Source organism: Mustela lutreola, chromosome 10, assembly GCF_030435805.1.
Source record: "Mustela lutreola isolate mMusLut2 chromosome 10, mMusLut2.pri, whole genome shotgun sequence".
Lineage (NCBI taxonomy): Eukaryota > Metazoa > Chordata > Mammalia > Carnivora > Mustelidae > Mustela > Mustela lutreola.
The window spans coordinates 97877216-97894932 of NC_081299.1; the positions used below are offsets into that span (position 1 = coordinate 97877216).

The 17717-nt window shown below is 35.4% G+C and overlaps 1 protein-coding gene across 2 annotated transcripts in view; it reads right to left on the reverse strand.

Annotated features, from left to right (window-relative positions):
• TRIM33 (tripartite motif containing 33) overlaps positions 1-17717 on the reverse strand; it is a 114357-nt gene that overhangs the window by 33120 nt on the left and 63520 nt on the right. For both annotated transcript variants that reach the window (XM_059135302.1, XM_059135301.1), the window contains exons 5-6: positions 3170-3286; positions 380-494 (exon numbers count right to left, since the gene is read on the reverse strand). In XM_059135302.1, the coding sequence (XP_058991285.1) occupies positions 380-494; positions 3170-3286 (232 nt within the window). The remainder of the gene's footprint in view (positions 1-379; positions 495-3169; positions 3287-17717) is intronic.

Below are 17717 nucleotides of genomic sequence, written 5' to 3' on the forward strand. Positions count from 1 at the left end.
AAAGAAAAGTGAAACACACAAAGGCTAGACATTCACATGTAAAAATTAAATTAAGGCCCTATCTCGGGGAAGGGAAGGATGTAGCAGGTTGGCTTTGTCTTTGTTTATAGAACATTTTAGTAATAATTCTTTCATTCCTAAGAGGACAACTCTATCTCCTAATTTATGCAGCTAAAATCACTATTATTAAATTGGACTGCAAATTAACTAACTCAATAAAGCTCTATTTTCCAATAGAAAATGAAATTTTAAAAAATGTTTTTAACTTTCTTTACTTCCATGCCCCCCCCAACCACTCTAAAAGAGCTTTCAATAAACATTAAAAACAGCTAAAGAGCAACAGAAGCAGTTTTTGTTTTATTTTGGCTTTGAACCGTACCTCTAGCTGCTGTAAGAGAGATTTTCCTTTCTTATTAATTTCATTGATAAGGGTGAAAATGGCCACTTTAATTTCCTGTTCTACTCGTTTGTTAGTCTCATTTACTTCTTTTATCCTGAATAAGAGAAATGCATCATTAGGTTATTTATCCTATGTCTCTGAATCATCAACTATTACAGAAATTCATCGTACTGGGCACTTAAAGAGAGTAATTAAAATTAAACCTTTGTCAAAATGTACAACTTATGTTTCGGTAGACCTGAGCAGTCAATTTGGTCCAAACAAGTTATATATAAAGAATGGAATATGTAGTAATTTTAAATTAAATTTATAAAGGCCAGTTTATTAGTCTAGATGGCAATCTCCTTTAGTTTCTATGACATGAATGTGATACATAAACATCTGATATCAGCAATTGCTGTCTAGTGTCAAATATGGCATGTTGCATCCACTAAACACTTTTTAAGAAAAATGTGCAAAAAAGAACAATGTTGCAAACAGTAATTATCAGTTAGAATAATAGGAATTAAGCTTTGAAGCACTTATTTTCTCCTATAACTTAATCACTTCAAATGTGGGTTCTGATACACGCTCCCACCCCATCCCGCATAGGTTCTTCCCAAAACAGTTTTCCTACTGTACAGAATTAAGGATATAAAACAACTTCAATCCATTTACAAAATGTGCCAGATGTTTTAGAATAGGTATAAGCCCCTATTTCGGTAATAAAAGGTTTAGTTGCAGATATGAAACAGCTAATAACCTATTTCATAGAGTGGGGAGAGGGATCCCACCAATATAAATACATAAAATGTTAAACAACCAAAGAAAGTAGCCTTCAACTTTTACACATTCTACTTCTTTACAAACTATTTCCCATACTTATAACCTCTAAAATGTCTTTTATTTGCCCAATTCAAATTTGAGTAACTTTAATACAGTCTGAGTAATTATAATGTAATTTTCCCTCCTTTGTCTATATTTCAGCACTTGTTTGGGCACTTATTTGAAAATTTTATTCAGTTCTGTCCTTATCTTACTAAAGTAAGTGGAAGATGTCTTTTTAAAAATAAGAGAGCTAATTACTATGATAATGTAGGATTCCAACTTAAAATGACTCAGCCGCAGACTAAAATCATTGAACATGCTAAAAGCAGAGAACTGTTAGCCACAGTCAAATCCTCATTGGATTCAAGCAGGTCTATATGTGTTCAATTGTGAAGAAATAAATCAATGTACATTTAAAAAATGGAGACAGATCATAAAAGAGTGTCTAAAGGGAAGTATTACTGGAGATTTCAATACTTTAAAATAAATCTGAAGATGAAATCATTAGTCTCCCCAACCCTCTATAATTTTATAACACATAAATCTCTTGTTCTACTTTTCTACAAAGATTCAGAAACACATATGCAAAATATGTACAAAGTATCTATATAAAAATATGGGACTGCCTTATGAATCAACTATCTTTCTCTGAAAAGGACATTCATCTATTATTTATGAGAAGACAGCTCCCACCCTCTCCAGTATCACCCACAACATAGCAGAATCACTAAAACATCCTGACTTTTTCCTAACAATTAACCATCCATAAATAGTGTATGCAATATATTAGTGTAGGGATATACAGTTGACCCTTGGGCAAAGTGGGGGTTAGGAACACCTACCCCCATGAAGTAAAAAATTCACGTAAACCTTTTGACTCCCCAAAGGCTTTAGCTAATAGCCTACTGCTGACCAGAAGCCTTACTGCTAACATACAGAGCTTAATCAGCTTAGCATGATTTATGTTATATGTATTACATATTATAATCTTACAATCAAGTTAGCTAGAGAAAAGAAAATGTTGTATTTATTGAAAAAATCTGTATAAGTGGACCCTCGCAATTCAAATCCATGCTGTCTTAGATCTACACCTTCAGAGTAGCCTTTTCTTTTGGTATCACTGATTCTTAAGATGAAAGTTCTACTACCTTATAGTCTAATATATAATATACTATTCATTCATCAATTTAATACTTTTGAATATTGTCATTTTCTATCATTTTAATCATCAAAAATTAACTTAAATATCCTAGAAGTACCTAAAAATCCCATTATTTGTGAAACTGAAAAACAAATACTTATAACCCTATTCATACCCTCAGGAATATACAGATTTTAATTATACCAGCTTCAGGTGTTCATCTTTCTACAGAGTCCTCACCTTGTTAATGTACTCCTTTATGGAACTTACTCCAACTTGATTTATCAATAAATTTAGTTCATTTAGAAATGAACCTGAATAGAATTTTTAAATGCTGATGGTATTACTGATAAAAATAATGCCAATAGTTAAAATCTGAGGGCTTACTATGTGCCACAAACTGTTCTATACATTCATCTTATAATACTACTACTAAGAGAAGTAGTATTTTTAATTCTTGCTTTACAGTTGGGAAGGTAAATTTATCCACCATTCTTTTCATACTCTCCTCTATACTATGTCTTCCACAGAGTTAAAATTTGTAATTCAACTCTCCATGTATTAGTTGCTTTTTCCACAGTAATTTAAGGCTTTACAAAGTTTAGAGTTTTGCTGATTATAAAGTGGTCAAAGATGTATCTTAAGAGGACTCAAAATTCTGGTGAATTAAATCTTACTTAACAAGTATTATAATCCAAACTCAAACTTTTATCATTTACCCTTCCAAAAATGTGTTTTCTATGTATGCTTAGTATGTAAACTGACTTACTATTTTTAATAATTCTTTAAGTGAAATTATGGTTTTAAGGCAACACACTTACCTATTCTGCACCTGAGTAGCTGCAAAATGAACATAATTCTTCTTCTCAAGAAGCTTAGCCAGTAGATTCTCAATTGCACCTTTCTGGTTTTGAAAAGCTTCTTCCAAAAACTGGTATCTTAAAACAGGAAAAAAAAAAAACTACATTTAGAACAGAAAATTTATTATTAAAATCAATTGCTACATGACTCAAACTTATGACCTTATTGAAACGATCAATATTCTATGCTGCCCTCACATACCTTACCTCGACAGCAACTCTTAACTACAAATCCTTTCCCTTCTGACCCAAGCCTGAGAAGCCATTTGGTAAGACAAAAAAAAAATTAACTTAAGAACTGCTCAAATGCTCTTATGTTAGAATTTTGATTCAGAATTACATTTTTTAAACATCCAAATATTGGAATACGTTGTATACATTTTAAACCATAAAATATAACATTATAGAAATACTTTCAAAAGTGGAGGAACTACCCATAGTTTTAAAATCATAAAACCACTACTACTACTACTGTGATATATATTCCTTGGGCTTTTTATTATGTATTTTTAAATACAAGTATATACAATGTATGTGCAATTTTACACCTGACTTTTATCTCATCTTTACAATCACCACTTGAAATAATTTTTCAGTTCTCCATACTATGTAGTCAAATTTTTCCAGAAGAGTTGAACCAATTAAAAATCACCAACACTAGTTTTATTGTAGCTTTGTCAACATGAGTGGTATCTGTTATTATTTCTTAATATTATTGTTCAAAAATTTATACTTAATAGTAAAGACTACAGGTTTTTGGCTACTAGGAAGGTAGGATGGTTTTCTTTCCTATTTTTATTTCCTTTGTGTGAGTTACACATTAAGTTGACAAATATTTTTGGGATTCTTCTGTATGCTAGGGATACATGAGTAAATAAATCCATTACTGTTCATATTCTTATAATAGGCACACATATGAAATGATACTATACTGTGGTAAGAACTGTAATGGAGGGGAGCCTGAGTGGCTCAGTCTGTTAAGTGTCTGCCTTTGACTCAGGTCATAGTATCAGGAGTCCTGGGATTGAGCCCCACATCAGGCTCCCTGCTCTGCCTGCTTCTTCCTCTGCCTGCTGCTCCCTATGCTTTCTCTCCCTCCTTCTCTTAGATAAATAAATAAAATATTTTCAAAAAAAGGAACTATAATGGAGATATAGTCTTAACAAGAACACAGCCTTAATACCAAGGAAAGCTTCACAGTGAAGTGGGAATAGTATTATCATAAGCTAAATACAGAGACATATTTAAGGAACTACAAAGACTTCAATTTAGCCAAAGAAAGCCAGGCAAAGGTCAGAATATGAGGTAGTAATTATAAAATCCAGAATAAGGCTGTAAAGGGCTGGGTGTACCATGCTAATGTTTGGATTTTATCTTCTTAGTAATGGGAAACCCTTGAAAAATTCTAACCAAGATATAATAATCAGATTTATGCTCCAGGAAAATCATCAGACAGAAATATAAAAGATAAATCCAAAGAAGAGAGAACAGGATGACCAGCTACAACTCTATGACAGAAGCTCAGATAAGGTATCATAATACAATACTAGCTGGCACAGCTGCACAAACAAGCCTGAACAATGGACTCTGTCAGAGAAATCAGCACCTTTGGTGATTTGGGAGTTTACATGCTGCAGTTAAAGTAAGGTCTATGGTATGACCTAAAAATTAAATGCCTAGCTAAGACACAGTCAAGAAAAGGTATAACTGTCTATGTAGATACTGAAATCATTAAAGGCAGGAATTGAGATTAAGACTAAGACTATGAGTATCTAAATTTCTGTGCCTTTAGTGAAGGTCTCACTTAAGGCAAATTTAGGAGAAAAGGTTAAAAAGTTGTGAACACTGAGGAAAGTTTGGTAAGATGAAGGAAAATTTTGCTTAGTGCTCGGGTTCAAGGCGTGAAGGCAAAATGGACAGCAATATGAGGAATGGTGTAACAGGATATTCAGCAAGTGAGGTTTTTATTTTGTTCGTTGCTTTTAAGAATATTTTATTGTAATAAAGCATACATAATAAAACTGGCCACTTTAAGAATTTTAATAATTTGTTTTTAAAGCAAAACAAAATGAAGCAAGAAAACAAAATCCAAATCCTGTCTGCAATGTAAAGTATAATAACACTTTATGATTTATGTACAATATTAAACAGCAAAAAAAGATGTGGGAGTTTTAATTTTAAGTTAAAACTATCAAAATTAATTAATTAAAACTATCTAATGTTAGATAGATACATAATCCAAAGATTGTTGTTTCATTTCATTCTTTCATTGAAGAACATTTGATTTACTCCATACACAATTTCTGTATGTCCAAAATAAAATTTTACTTTGTTAAATCTGTACAAATGAAGTAGGAATATGAGGTTACCATGCTAACCTTTGTGACTCAATGAGCTTTAAATTAACATAAAGAAAGATCTTTTGACACAGAGTTTTATTATGTCAGTAAATAGAAAGGCACCTGGTAGAAAGGTCAACCAGTATCATAATTCACAAAATTGTAATTCATAAAATTTAACCTGGTACTAATTTATTTCTCTCTCACTTCAATATAAATGTTTCAGAATCCTGTTTCTAGAAATGTCTTGTTGATTCATGTGAACAAGTATTAAGCAAACAAACTATGATATCCCTACATTTAAGTATGTGGTTTCTTAACCACTTATACAGGAGTTGACATCTGAGCTGGATGTTTACGGATGAGTAAGAGTACTTGAGGTAAGCCCTCACACTGGGGGAAAACAAAATCTGAATGTGTATTAGTACATAGTTCTGAAGCTGTCATCTTCAAGGCTACGGAAAAGAGAGCAAAACGAGAAAAGTCGAGAAAAACAAGATGCTAACTTGCACATTTTGCTTAAGTTGCATTCAGATAATAAGTAATAGTGAGCCATTAAGGAATTGAATGAAAAGTGATAATCAGATTTATCTCTGTTCATTTGACTAATTTCAATTATATTATTAGAATAAAATACTAACTGGATCTTGAACAACAGAAGAGCAATGTGGAAGGAGTTTTGGCTACAAGCTACTTCGATTCTCCTACCTAAGAGAATAACTAATGCTGCATTTTCTTTTTTAGCAAATCAAAATTATAGTCGAAATACTTCAGAAACGGGGAGAAAAGAGAATAACCAATAAGTGGATTAAGTATAATGTCAATCGCAGGTGCCTCGGTGGCCCAGTCAATTAAGCACCCCAACTCTGTATTTCGGCTCCAGGTCATGATCTCAGGATCCTGGAATAGAGCCCCAAGTCAGGTTCTGCACTCAGTGGGAAGTCTGCTTGAGAATTTCTCTCTCCCTTTCCTTCAGCTCCTCCCCTCCTGCACTCTCTCTCTCTCTATGCCTCTCCAAAATAAACAAATCTTTTTAAAAATATAATTTTGATTAATATATAAACACATGAAAGCCTTTTCTTAGCTGTTGATCTTGTAGATCAATAAGTGATTGTTAACCTGTGCTTCTACTCACAGTGAGTTATATTCAGTATTTCAAAATGTGTAGGTAAAAATTACAGATACCTATGATTTACTTAGGACAGGCAGGCTAGGTAAGACTTTCTGAGCTTTTGATTAGAATCACAGAAACTCAATATAATATGTATACCACTGGTTACATAGTTTGAACAGTCATCATCATGATTATATGTGTTTTATTACTGAGAAATAAATTATTATTATTTAATGTAGTTTGCTAAGAAATTTTTGAAAACATGGTTCTCAGAAGACTGGGAAATGAAAGAGGGCTTTGAAAAAAACCCTGAGAATCCATTATCTTACAACTTCAAACTATAACTTTTGAAAGCTCATTCAGCTTTACTAGGTCATGAGCTGTACAGGGATGCTACTCTCCTTTGCCAAGTATTCACAGTATTATTTAGTAACTGTCAGCATTTAACAGTTGATAAGATTTTACTCTGGCACTTCTAGGAAAATATATCATCTTAGTTTATAACCCAACTGAATATCTTGGGAAATATTTTTAGCTAGTATGTAATAATTATGACTCAGTATCTTTTTTTTTTTAAAGATATATTCCTTTTTAGAGAGAGAGTATGTGTGCACATGTGTGAGTCGGGGGATAGGGAGAGGGAGATAATCTCAAGCAGACACCCTGTTGCGTGCAGGGCCAACTTGGAGCTTGATCTGGCAACCCCAAGATAATGACCTGAGCTAAAACCAAGAGTCAAGGACTCAACTGACCGAGCCACCCAGGTGCCCCTCAATTTCTTTTTTAATTCAGTACTTCATTTTAAGAATTACATAAAATTTTAGTTTCACTGAACCTATCACCCACTTTCAAAGGTATCTATTTATAGCCAACTTTGTTGTATCCCCTCTTGCTCTATTTTCAAGATTACTTTGAAAAATCCCAAACATATTCTATCTAAGCATTTATCAATCTATATACAGCAAGAGCTGTTTTGAGAACCATGTTTTCAGATGCTGTGCTAAGTATCTTACATGGATTCTCTCATTTAATCTTTAGAAAAATTTATTGATATATGTACTATTACTATCTGCAGAGTAACAGCTGGATAATTTGGACAACCCTGTGTGTTAGTTCTTCAGAGAAATATATAATAATAATAATAATAATAATATTTATCCTACAGAACCTGTTCCAAGAGTTAAATTGGTCAAAACACATGAAGCACTTAATAAGCAATAGTACTTTGCTTACTGGAGCATAGTAAGGGGCTAAAATTAATTGTCACTGCTACTTTTTGCAGTAATTTTAAATGATTTGCATTATGACAATATAAAGCTTCAAACCTTCAACAACAAAAAGCTCACCATACACAAAGACCTAATGCTTTTAAGAAAATTTTAAAATGAGGCTATGTTCCTTATTTAAAGCTCTGTATGATAATAACAATATGATGATAATAATAATAAATAATAATAAAATGATAATAAGCCCTAAGAGTTCAGGAAGAGTTGCAGAGAGTAGAAAGTCTGAAAAACAATTAGAACCTAAAAGCGTAGAAATTTCGAGAAAGCCTGGGGAAGACATAAGGATTCTCACATAAACGGAATAGGGAATAAAAGCCAACTTTAAATCTCAAAGGGCACACAGTGACATCAGTTGACATTTCAATTTCGTATGACTTCAGTAGTACAACAGGCTATTACTTTCTAATGCTATATTCAAATTCACCAATATTTTCTTCTATAATGTCTAATCTGTTAATCCCATCCAAAATCAAACAGGGAAAAAAATGGGGGGCGGAGGGAGCAATGTGGTGGAGAGACAGAAGAATAGTGAGTCTGGGGACAACTGTAATGACACTAATATATGTATAACTGGCTTCCCCAAATGGGAAGGTAGAAGAAGAAAAATAAATATTGGAAGAAATTATAATAATGGAGTACTTTTCCAAATCTGATGAAAAATATAACCCTACAAATCTAAAAACCTCAACATCCTCCAAACACAAGAAACATTAAGAAAATTACTCTAAGGCATATTGTTTCCAAACCATATGAAGACAAAAAAAAAAAAAAAAAAGATAAAACCTTTAAAGTAGCTAGAAGGAAAAAAAGAGACATTATATACAGACCAATAAAGACAGAACAGACAGGGCACATGGGTGGCTCGTGGGTTAAGTGTCTGCCTCTTGATTTCGGCTCAGGTCATGAGACTGAGCCCTTGGTCGGGTTCTGCTGGAATGAGCGTGGAGCCTGCTTAAAATTCTCTCTCTCCCCATCCTCCCCACTCCCGCCCCCTCCCTGCTCGTGCACACTCAACCTCTCACATAAACAAACAAACAATAAACCTAAAGAAGGTAAAAGGAATTAAGATGAATACACAAAATAATGTGGGAAAAATACAATTTAGTGGGAATCAACAACCCAAAAGTTGTTTTTTTTTTAAAGCTAATATTGACAAATCTATAAAAGACTGATTAAGAAAAACATAGAAGGCACAAATAACTAATATCAGGGATTAAAAAGAGGTCACCATCATACAGCTCTTAAGACATTAAAAAGGTATTAATTTAAAGATATTAATGAAACCTTGTATTAAGAAATTTGAAAATCTAAAATAGAAATCTGAGAATCTAGGTAAAATGAACAAACTTATAGAAAAATGTAATGCTACAAAACTGAACAAGAAGATATAGAAAACCAGAGTTTATAGTTAAAAAATAAATATAACCAAAGAATTCCTAGCCAAATGGGGTTCTTGACTGGCTGGCTTAGTCAGGTGGTAGAGCATGTAACTCTTGATCTCAGGGTTGTGTGTTCAAGCCCCATCTTGGGTGTGGAACCAATTTAAAATTAAAAAAATGAATAATAAGAAGAAGAAGAATTTTTTAAAAATTCCTGCCCAAAATACATATCCTAGAGAAACATATGTACATGTATCCCTAGAGATGTAAAGAAATCTTATTTTTTTAATAGTAGCCAAAAGTAGAAACAACCCACTACTGTCAATAAAACAATGGATAAAGGATGCCTGGGTGGCTCAGTTAGTATAGCATATTACTCCTGATCTTGGGGTTATGAGTTCAAGCCCTGCAGTGGATACAGAGATTACTTAACAATAAAAACTTTCAAAAATAAGTAAAAATAAAGCAATGGATAAACTATATATAGCCAAGAGGTTCCCAAACTTTCTTGAATCATGATGCCATTTAGTGTCTCAGTAATTTTTTTCACAGAACTAAAAGAAATATCTAACACTTCCATTTATCAAGTGGCAAGGTCAAAAAATAAACCAAAACCCTGATTTGCTAGATATTTTAGTCATTCCTTACACTGTACTTTTAGATATATATGATACTGTCTTGTGATTTTAAAACTTGTAAGTATGCAGTCATTAGTGACAGGCAATGAATTCTTCTATTTGCCAGGAAGTATTCAAAGAGTAGGGATATCACAGTAAACAAAACAAAATAGGGTCTTTTTCTTCCTTTCCTTACATTCTAATTAAGGAGGAAAAAAAATTTAAGTAGAGTTACATGATAGAGAAGACACAAGTAGCAAAAAATTCTAGATCAGAAACCCAGAAAAGGGTTCCTGATGAGTTTGCACCGAGATCTCAAAGAACAGAACCAGCCATGAAGAAATCACAGATGAATCATAAAATGAGAGGCATGTCTACATTGCTGCAAAGGAAAATGACCAACCAACAGAGTTTTTATTCTTATAATAATTCAGCAATTACCATTTTGACCAACACACAGCTCAACGAACCTGTCCCTCTACTAAATAACTGATTACTCTGAATGCTTCTTTCTCAAATCTTCTCTCCTGATATTCCTGTCATTCAAGCTAACTGTTAGCCACACCCAATTCTCTTTCTAGTCATAAGCAATCATTCTGCTAGGTAGGTGAATCTGAGACTTACAAGTTCCTCAGATAATCTGACAGGCACACAAACTAGAATACTAAAATCAATAACTTCTTTTCAGCAAAATCAAAAGGAATTAACTCTATTTTGGAGTTACTCACTGAACTGAACTACAACTGAACCATACACTCAATCTCAAGACTCATATAGACTCAAGACAGAAAGGACAGTCAGTTGTTTTTATTATTGTATAGTCATCATTCAGCATGGCCTTCAAACATCTACTAAACAAAAGAGCTGAATGAATACTAAGTATTGAAACAAGCTGCTTTTTCTAACAATCAATGTACCAGATGAAAACAAAATACTTGGGGGCACCTGAGTAGCTCAGTTGGTTAAATGTCCAACAACTGAGCTCAGGCCTTGACCTCAGGGTTGTGAGTTCAAGCCCCTCACTGGGCTCCACACTAGGCATGGACCCTACTACAAAGAAGTTAAGAAAGAGGAGAGGAGAGGAAGCAAGCAAACAACACACTTAGAAAATCTTGATTTGTCACCATACTTCTGAATCTAGTTCCCTAGAAAACTGATGGTACATATGAATTTATATGTCATTTTTACTGGCAATTTGTGGATTTTATCTGAAAGGCATCTGTAACTTTGCAAGAGTTTACAGAAAAAAAAATGAGTTTGGCAAACGTTCTTCCTAAGTAGAGGTTATCAACCTTCACTGAATAACAACCAGCGATTTACCAGTATTTGTAAAATACTGTAAACAAATTTTGATACCTGACTGTAATGTAAAATTCTTATCTAACCAGTCTGGAGTAGGACTAAGGTATCAGCATTTTTTTTAAAGCTCTCTAGGTAGCTCTACATCTAGGATTGAAAAGAAAAATATCTGCTCTAAAGTTTATTAATCTATCTATCCACCCATATATCCATTTAACACTATAAAAGTCTAATACAAGAAAAGTTACTTCTCAGGAAAGTATTTTAGAGAAATTTCACTTACATAGGTCCATTTAAGTGACTTCCATTATAAACTATCTTGCTCTTTAACAAAAATGTCTGACATTATATTTTAAGTACACTCTCTTACACCATAATGGTCCTAAAAATCTATAAACACCCAACTATACACAAAACTTCAATCAGGGATAAAAAAAACATTAAGGTAGGGGCGCCTGGGTGGCTCAGTGGGTTAAAGCCTCTACCTTCGGCTCAGGCCATGATCCCAGGGTCCTGGGATCAAGCCCTGCATCGGGCTCTCTGCTCAATGGGGAGTCTGCTTTCTCCTCTCTCTTTCTGCCTACTTGTGATCTCTGTCAAATAAATAAATAAAATCTTAAAAAAAAAAAATGAAGGTAGAACAAAGGTGCCATCCACTCTCAGCCGTGAAGAATAAGTTGTACCAGGCTATCCCTGCCACGAGAACTATGAAGTAAGACAGAAATATGTGATAACTGTATTTAGTCATTAGACTACACGCTGAGAAATTCTGCAATCCTTCAGAGAGCCCCACCACTATCCTGCCTCTCTGTCTATAGATAATTTGGTGACAGCTGGCACAGAGAACTGGAGACCAGAGCTGAGAAGTCTCTTTGAGCTGAGGAGGCCATGGTAAAAGTCTGGGACTACTGAGAAACCAGAAAGGTCACACCTTAAAAGAAAAAACTATACTTGGGGGCGCCTAGGTGGCTCAGTGGGTTAAGCCTCTACCTTCGGCCTAGGTCATGATCTCAGGGTCTTGGGATTGAGCCCCCGAGAGAGAATCCCAAGCAGGCTCCACGCTAAGCACAGAGCCTAGTGTGGGGCTGATCTCACAGCCCTGAGATCATGACCTGAGCCAAGATACCCAGATGCCCCAAAGACAGCTATTTTTTTTTTTTAAAGAAAGCACTATAATGTTAAATTTAAAGGGCATGTATGAATAAATGATACGGCTTAGTATAAAGGAATAAGGGTTTGATAAACTGAATTATCCTTTTGTAAGTTTACCATATTCATAATGCAGGAAATAGTACAAGACTTTTAAGAAGGCCTTAAGTTAAACTACACATCATTAGCCCTAGAGCAATCATTAAAAATAACAGAACTGGGGTGCCTGGATGGCTCAGATGGTTGGCCATCTGCCTTCACCTCAAGTCATATCTCCAGGGTCCTGGGATTGAGCCCCAGTCAGGTTCTCTGCTCAGTAGGGAGTCTGCTTCTCCCTTCCCCTACACTCCCACTCATACTCACTCATGTGTTCTCTCAAATAAAATCTTTAAAAAAAAATAATACAATTAGAGCTTAAAAAGCTAAAAGTGAATGTAAAAATCAAATACCAAAAACGGTTTTATTAAGTTGAAACATGGCAGGGATAAAAAAAACCACAGAAAAGAAAAATAAAAACAAAACTAAATGGTAAGCTTAAACCATATCAATAATTACCTTAAATGTAATAGGATTAGGGTGCCTGGATGGCTCAGTCAGTTAAGCATCTCAGGTCAGTCAGTTAAACACCTTTAGCTCAGGTCATGATCTCAGGGTCCTGGGATCAAGCCCCACATTGGGCTCCCTGCTCAGTGGGAAATCTACTGCATCGGGCTCTCTGCTCAGGAAGGAGCCTGCTTCCCCACTCTCTCTGCCCGCCTCTCTGCCTACTTGTGAACTCTATCAAACAAATAAATAAAATGTTTAAAAAAAAAAAAAAAAAGGCTAGGACCTCCATGGGGCACCTAACTGGCTCAGGAAGAAGAGTATGTGACTCTTGATCTCAGAGTTTTAAGTTCAAACCCCACACTGGGTGTAGAAATTACTTACATATTAAAAAGAAGAACAAGGGCCTCTAATTAAGAAGCAGAACAAGCAGCCCTCAACTATTTAAAAAATTAAAAACTGACTTCTGTGAAAATACACACATATAAATGACAACTCCTATACGTAGGCAGGCCTGTCAACTCTTTTTTTCCTATATCTAAATTAATAAGTATCTGTTGAGTAGACGAAATGTCTAAATGTGCGTCAAATACCGTTCTAGGCTCTTGGAACACAGTGAACAAAACAGACACCGATCTTCATGAAGCTTATATTCTAATGAGAGGAACACAAAAAATTAGTTGTAAGTTACAGAACATGTTTAGAAAGTGGTAAGTGCAATAAAAAAAAAAAAAAAAAAAAAAAAAACCTAAAACAGGACAGGATTGGGGTAAAGGGACAAATTGCAATTTTAAATACAGTAGATCACTGACAGTCACATTAAGCAGATTTGATGGATAAATGGAAGTTCGCTATGCAAATAAGTAGACCAGTTCTCCCAGGTAGAGAAAACAGGGAGGCAACATTATCTCTGCCATGTTTTAGAAACAACAGAAGCCAGACTGAGTGGGGAGAGGAGCAGTAGATGAAATACAAGCATACAGGCCACTATAAGGACTCTTTTACTCTGACAAAAGTGGAGAGCCACTGCAAGGTTTTGAGCAGGGAGTGACTATGACATGAGACTGTTCTAGTAGTTAAGAATAAACTGAAGGAGGGCAACATTACAAGTACTAGGATGACTGAGGAGACAACTGTAGTCATCCAGGCCAGAAATGATGGTGTCTGAGACCAGCCTAGTAGAAATGGAGCTAACAGCAATGAGATAGTAAGAAATTTTGAGATTCAGGGATAGATATTGAAGAGGGAGCCAAAAAGATGTTCGGATAAGTTTGAGTTTGGTTATGAGAAAACAGTGGAATCAAGGACAGTGCCAAGATTTCTGGCTTATGCAATGGAAAAAATGCAACTGCCACAAACTGGGATAGGGCAAGGATGCCAGTAAAAAAAGATCTGGAATAAGTGATCAGTTCTATTTTGGATATATTATATTTGAGAAAGTTGACACTCAAGAAGAGATGTTATAGTTTATAGAATAGACAAATCTGAAAGTTCAGGAGAGAGTACTGAGCTAGAAATAGAAATCTGGACATCACCAGCATATGGATGGTATTTAAAGCCATAAATCTGTAACTGCAGATAATGAAGTAATGCCTGGCACATCCAACATTAAGAGATGAAGGAAAATGAGCAAATGAAACTGAAAAGTAACCAGTGTAGTAGGAGGAAAACTGAAAGAATGTGGTCTCTTGGTAGCCAAATAAATGACATGTATTAAGGGAATGATCAACTATGTCAAATGTTGCAGATGTGTTAAGTAGTAAGATGATGACCAAGCAATGACCTCTAGATTTAGTAATGCAATGGTTACTGGTGACCTTGAAAAGAAAAATGTTGGTAAAACGTTGATAGAGAGAAGGGGACAGGAGAAATTAGGAGACCATGATTATAAGCAATCCTTTCAAAATATTTTGCTGCAAAGAGGAATGGGGAGAGCTCCCCACAGGGAAAGTGAATTAAAGTTTTACATTTTCTTTTATTTTTTAAAGATGTAAGAAAAAATAGCAGAATATTAAAATCCCAGAGCGGGGGCACCTGGGTGGCTCAGTGGGTTAAGCCTCTGCCTTCTGCTCAGGTCATGATCTCAGGGTCCTGGGATCAAGCCACACATCAGGCTCTCTGCTCGGCAAATAAATAAATAAATAAATAAAGTCTTTAAAAAAAAAAAAAAACAATAAAGTAAAGTACTAGAGGGAATATTGCTAGAGTGAAAAACTGACATCAGCAGAGAAAGCCAAACTGCTGAAGCAATTTCCTTGGCTGTAGGAGATGAGATGGAATCTCTACGTGTGTAAGCAGAGAAACTGGCTTCATAGAAGAAGAAAATTCAACTAAGATAACAGAGAAATGAAAAATGTGGGTACAACTGCTTCAAAGACAAGATGTGATGGAGTACGTCTGCAGAAGCTCTCTTTGTATTGTTTCAGTTTTCTCAATGAAGTAGGAAGCACTGCCAATATCTGGGGGTGATGATGGATGATGGAATGTTAACAGAAAACAGAATTAATACATAGTATGACAACCAGGTAACATTAAGAGTCTATTTGAGGTAAGTGGTCATGAACTGAGAACAAGACCAGTTGGTGTCATGGGTTTTTTCCTCCCATGATGCTCAGCTGCATAAGCAAAGCATGATGGAAGGGAAGTTTAATCAAGACTGTGGTTTAACCTAGAGACCTCAACCAAGTAGGATACAAGAGTCAAGGGAGGGAGTAAAAATGATTAGCCTGAAGTTAAACTGGAAAAGGATTAAGTGAGAACATAAAGGAATGAGGTAAAGTGAAAAAAATAGTACTATCAATGGATTAAAATAAAAGTCACTGGAAATCTGACACTAAGCAGAATGGGACAGAATAATGAGATGTGGTCACAGAGAAGAATACATGAAACTGAATATAATAATTACTGGAAATGCCAAGGTCTAGCGTACAATCATGGATGTGACTGACAATGTAAAGGACACAAATTTTAGAAAGGAGTTCAAAGAACAAAGACTAGAATATCTGAAGAGTCAAATATGCATATATTAAAACTGCCAGGAATTAAGACAAGAGTAGTATCTATATAGATGACCTCTGAGTTAGAAACTGTTTAAGGGATGAGTCAAATGACCCATGGGTTTTTATATGACAGCACCAAATGAGGAATAGCAATGATGACAGAAGATTAAAATTTAGATTTTAGGGAGGAAGGAAGAAAGAATGTTCTATAGCTATATACCTCAAGGTCCAGTGATACATGAAATATCAAAGTAAAAATAGCCACCAGTTAAGAGGGCTGCAGGGGAAGCAATGTCCTCAAGCTCTGTTTCCACTACAGCAGAGAAAGCACAGAAAAGATCTAAAAAGAGATTGAGAATAAAGAGATGCTAGTGATGACAAACCATTAATCCCAGAGAACACAGTGGCAAGAGAGATATACCTGTCATATGCACAGCCTTATGGGAATTAAATTATGCCAGATGAGGGGAAACCTGGGAATGCAGGGCTTTTTTTAGGAGACTAACAGGGATAAAGAACATGGTAATGTTATTTCTAGTAAGTTTTTTTTTTTTTTTAAGATTTTATTTACTTATTTGATAGAGCACAAGTAGGCAGAGAGGCAGGCAGAGAGAGAGGGGGAAGCAGGCTCTCTGCTAAGCAGGGAGCGCAATGAGGGACTAGATCCCAGGACCCTGAGATCATGACCTGAGCCGAAGGCAGAGGCTTAGCTCTCTGAGCCATCCAGGCGCCCAGTCCTAGTAAGTTGAAAACAAATAATGATGGAGAGGTATAAATGGTGGTGAAGAAGGGTGGGTCTGGGGCTTCCTCTTATAATCTGTTAATGGAGAAGAAAAAAATTTTTAAAGATTTTATTTATCTGACAGAGAGAGACGGATCACAAGTAGGCAGAGAGGCAGGCAGAGAGACAGGGAGAAGCAGGCTCCCCGCTGAGCGGAGTCCAATGCAGGGCTCAATCCCAGGACCCTGAGACCATGACCTGAGCTGAAGGCAGAGGCTTAGCCCACTGAGCCACCCAGGTGCCCCAACACCAACTATTTTAATGATAAAATTAGATTGGGCATGATAGAAGTAGGGGAGATGGTAATATAAATGTTGATTTTTTTAGGCCTGCCTAAAATAATCTCTCTCTCTGTTCAATAAATAAATAGAATCTTTAAAAAATAGTTGGTGTTTACATTATTTTAATATCTCAAATTTAGTATCCCCAAAACCTGACTACCAATTCCCTAAAAACACCTAACAAACACAGTAGTCTTCTCCACTTCAGTAAATTCAATCCTATCCTTCTACTTACTCTTAGTAACCTGAAAGCCAAAACTCTAGGTGTTAGTTTTGCCCCTCCAACTCATACAACTCATACATCAGCAGACCCATACATCACAATTTCAGGTATTAAATCCAAATTCCAAGCATTCGTAGAACTTGATTACATCTTATTATCTCCAATGTTAGCACTGTAGTCTACACCACCCCTATCTTGTCTAAATTACTGAAAACAGCCTAACTAATCTCCTAATTCTATCTTTGTGCCCCTTTACTCTCTCTTCACTACAGATAGCAAGATCATTTGAAGACAATAATCAGTCACTACGGATTATTCTGCTACTCGAGGCTTGAGTGTCTTACTCAGACTAACAGCCAGCATTCTTAAAATGGCCTACAAAGCACTCAGTAAGTTGGCCCTCTCTGCCTCTCTAACCTCACCCGATACCAGTCTTCCCCTTGTTCATTCCATTCAGACATGTAGCTCCTTAAGGAAGTCAAGTATGCTAAGATCTCTG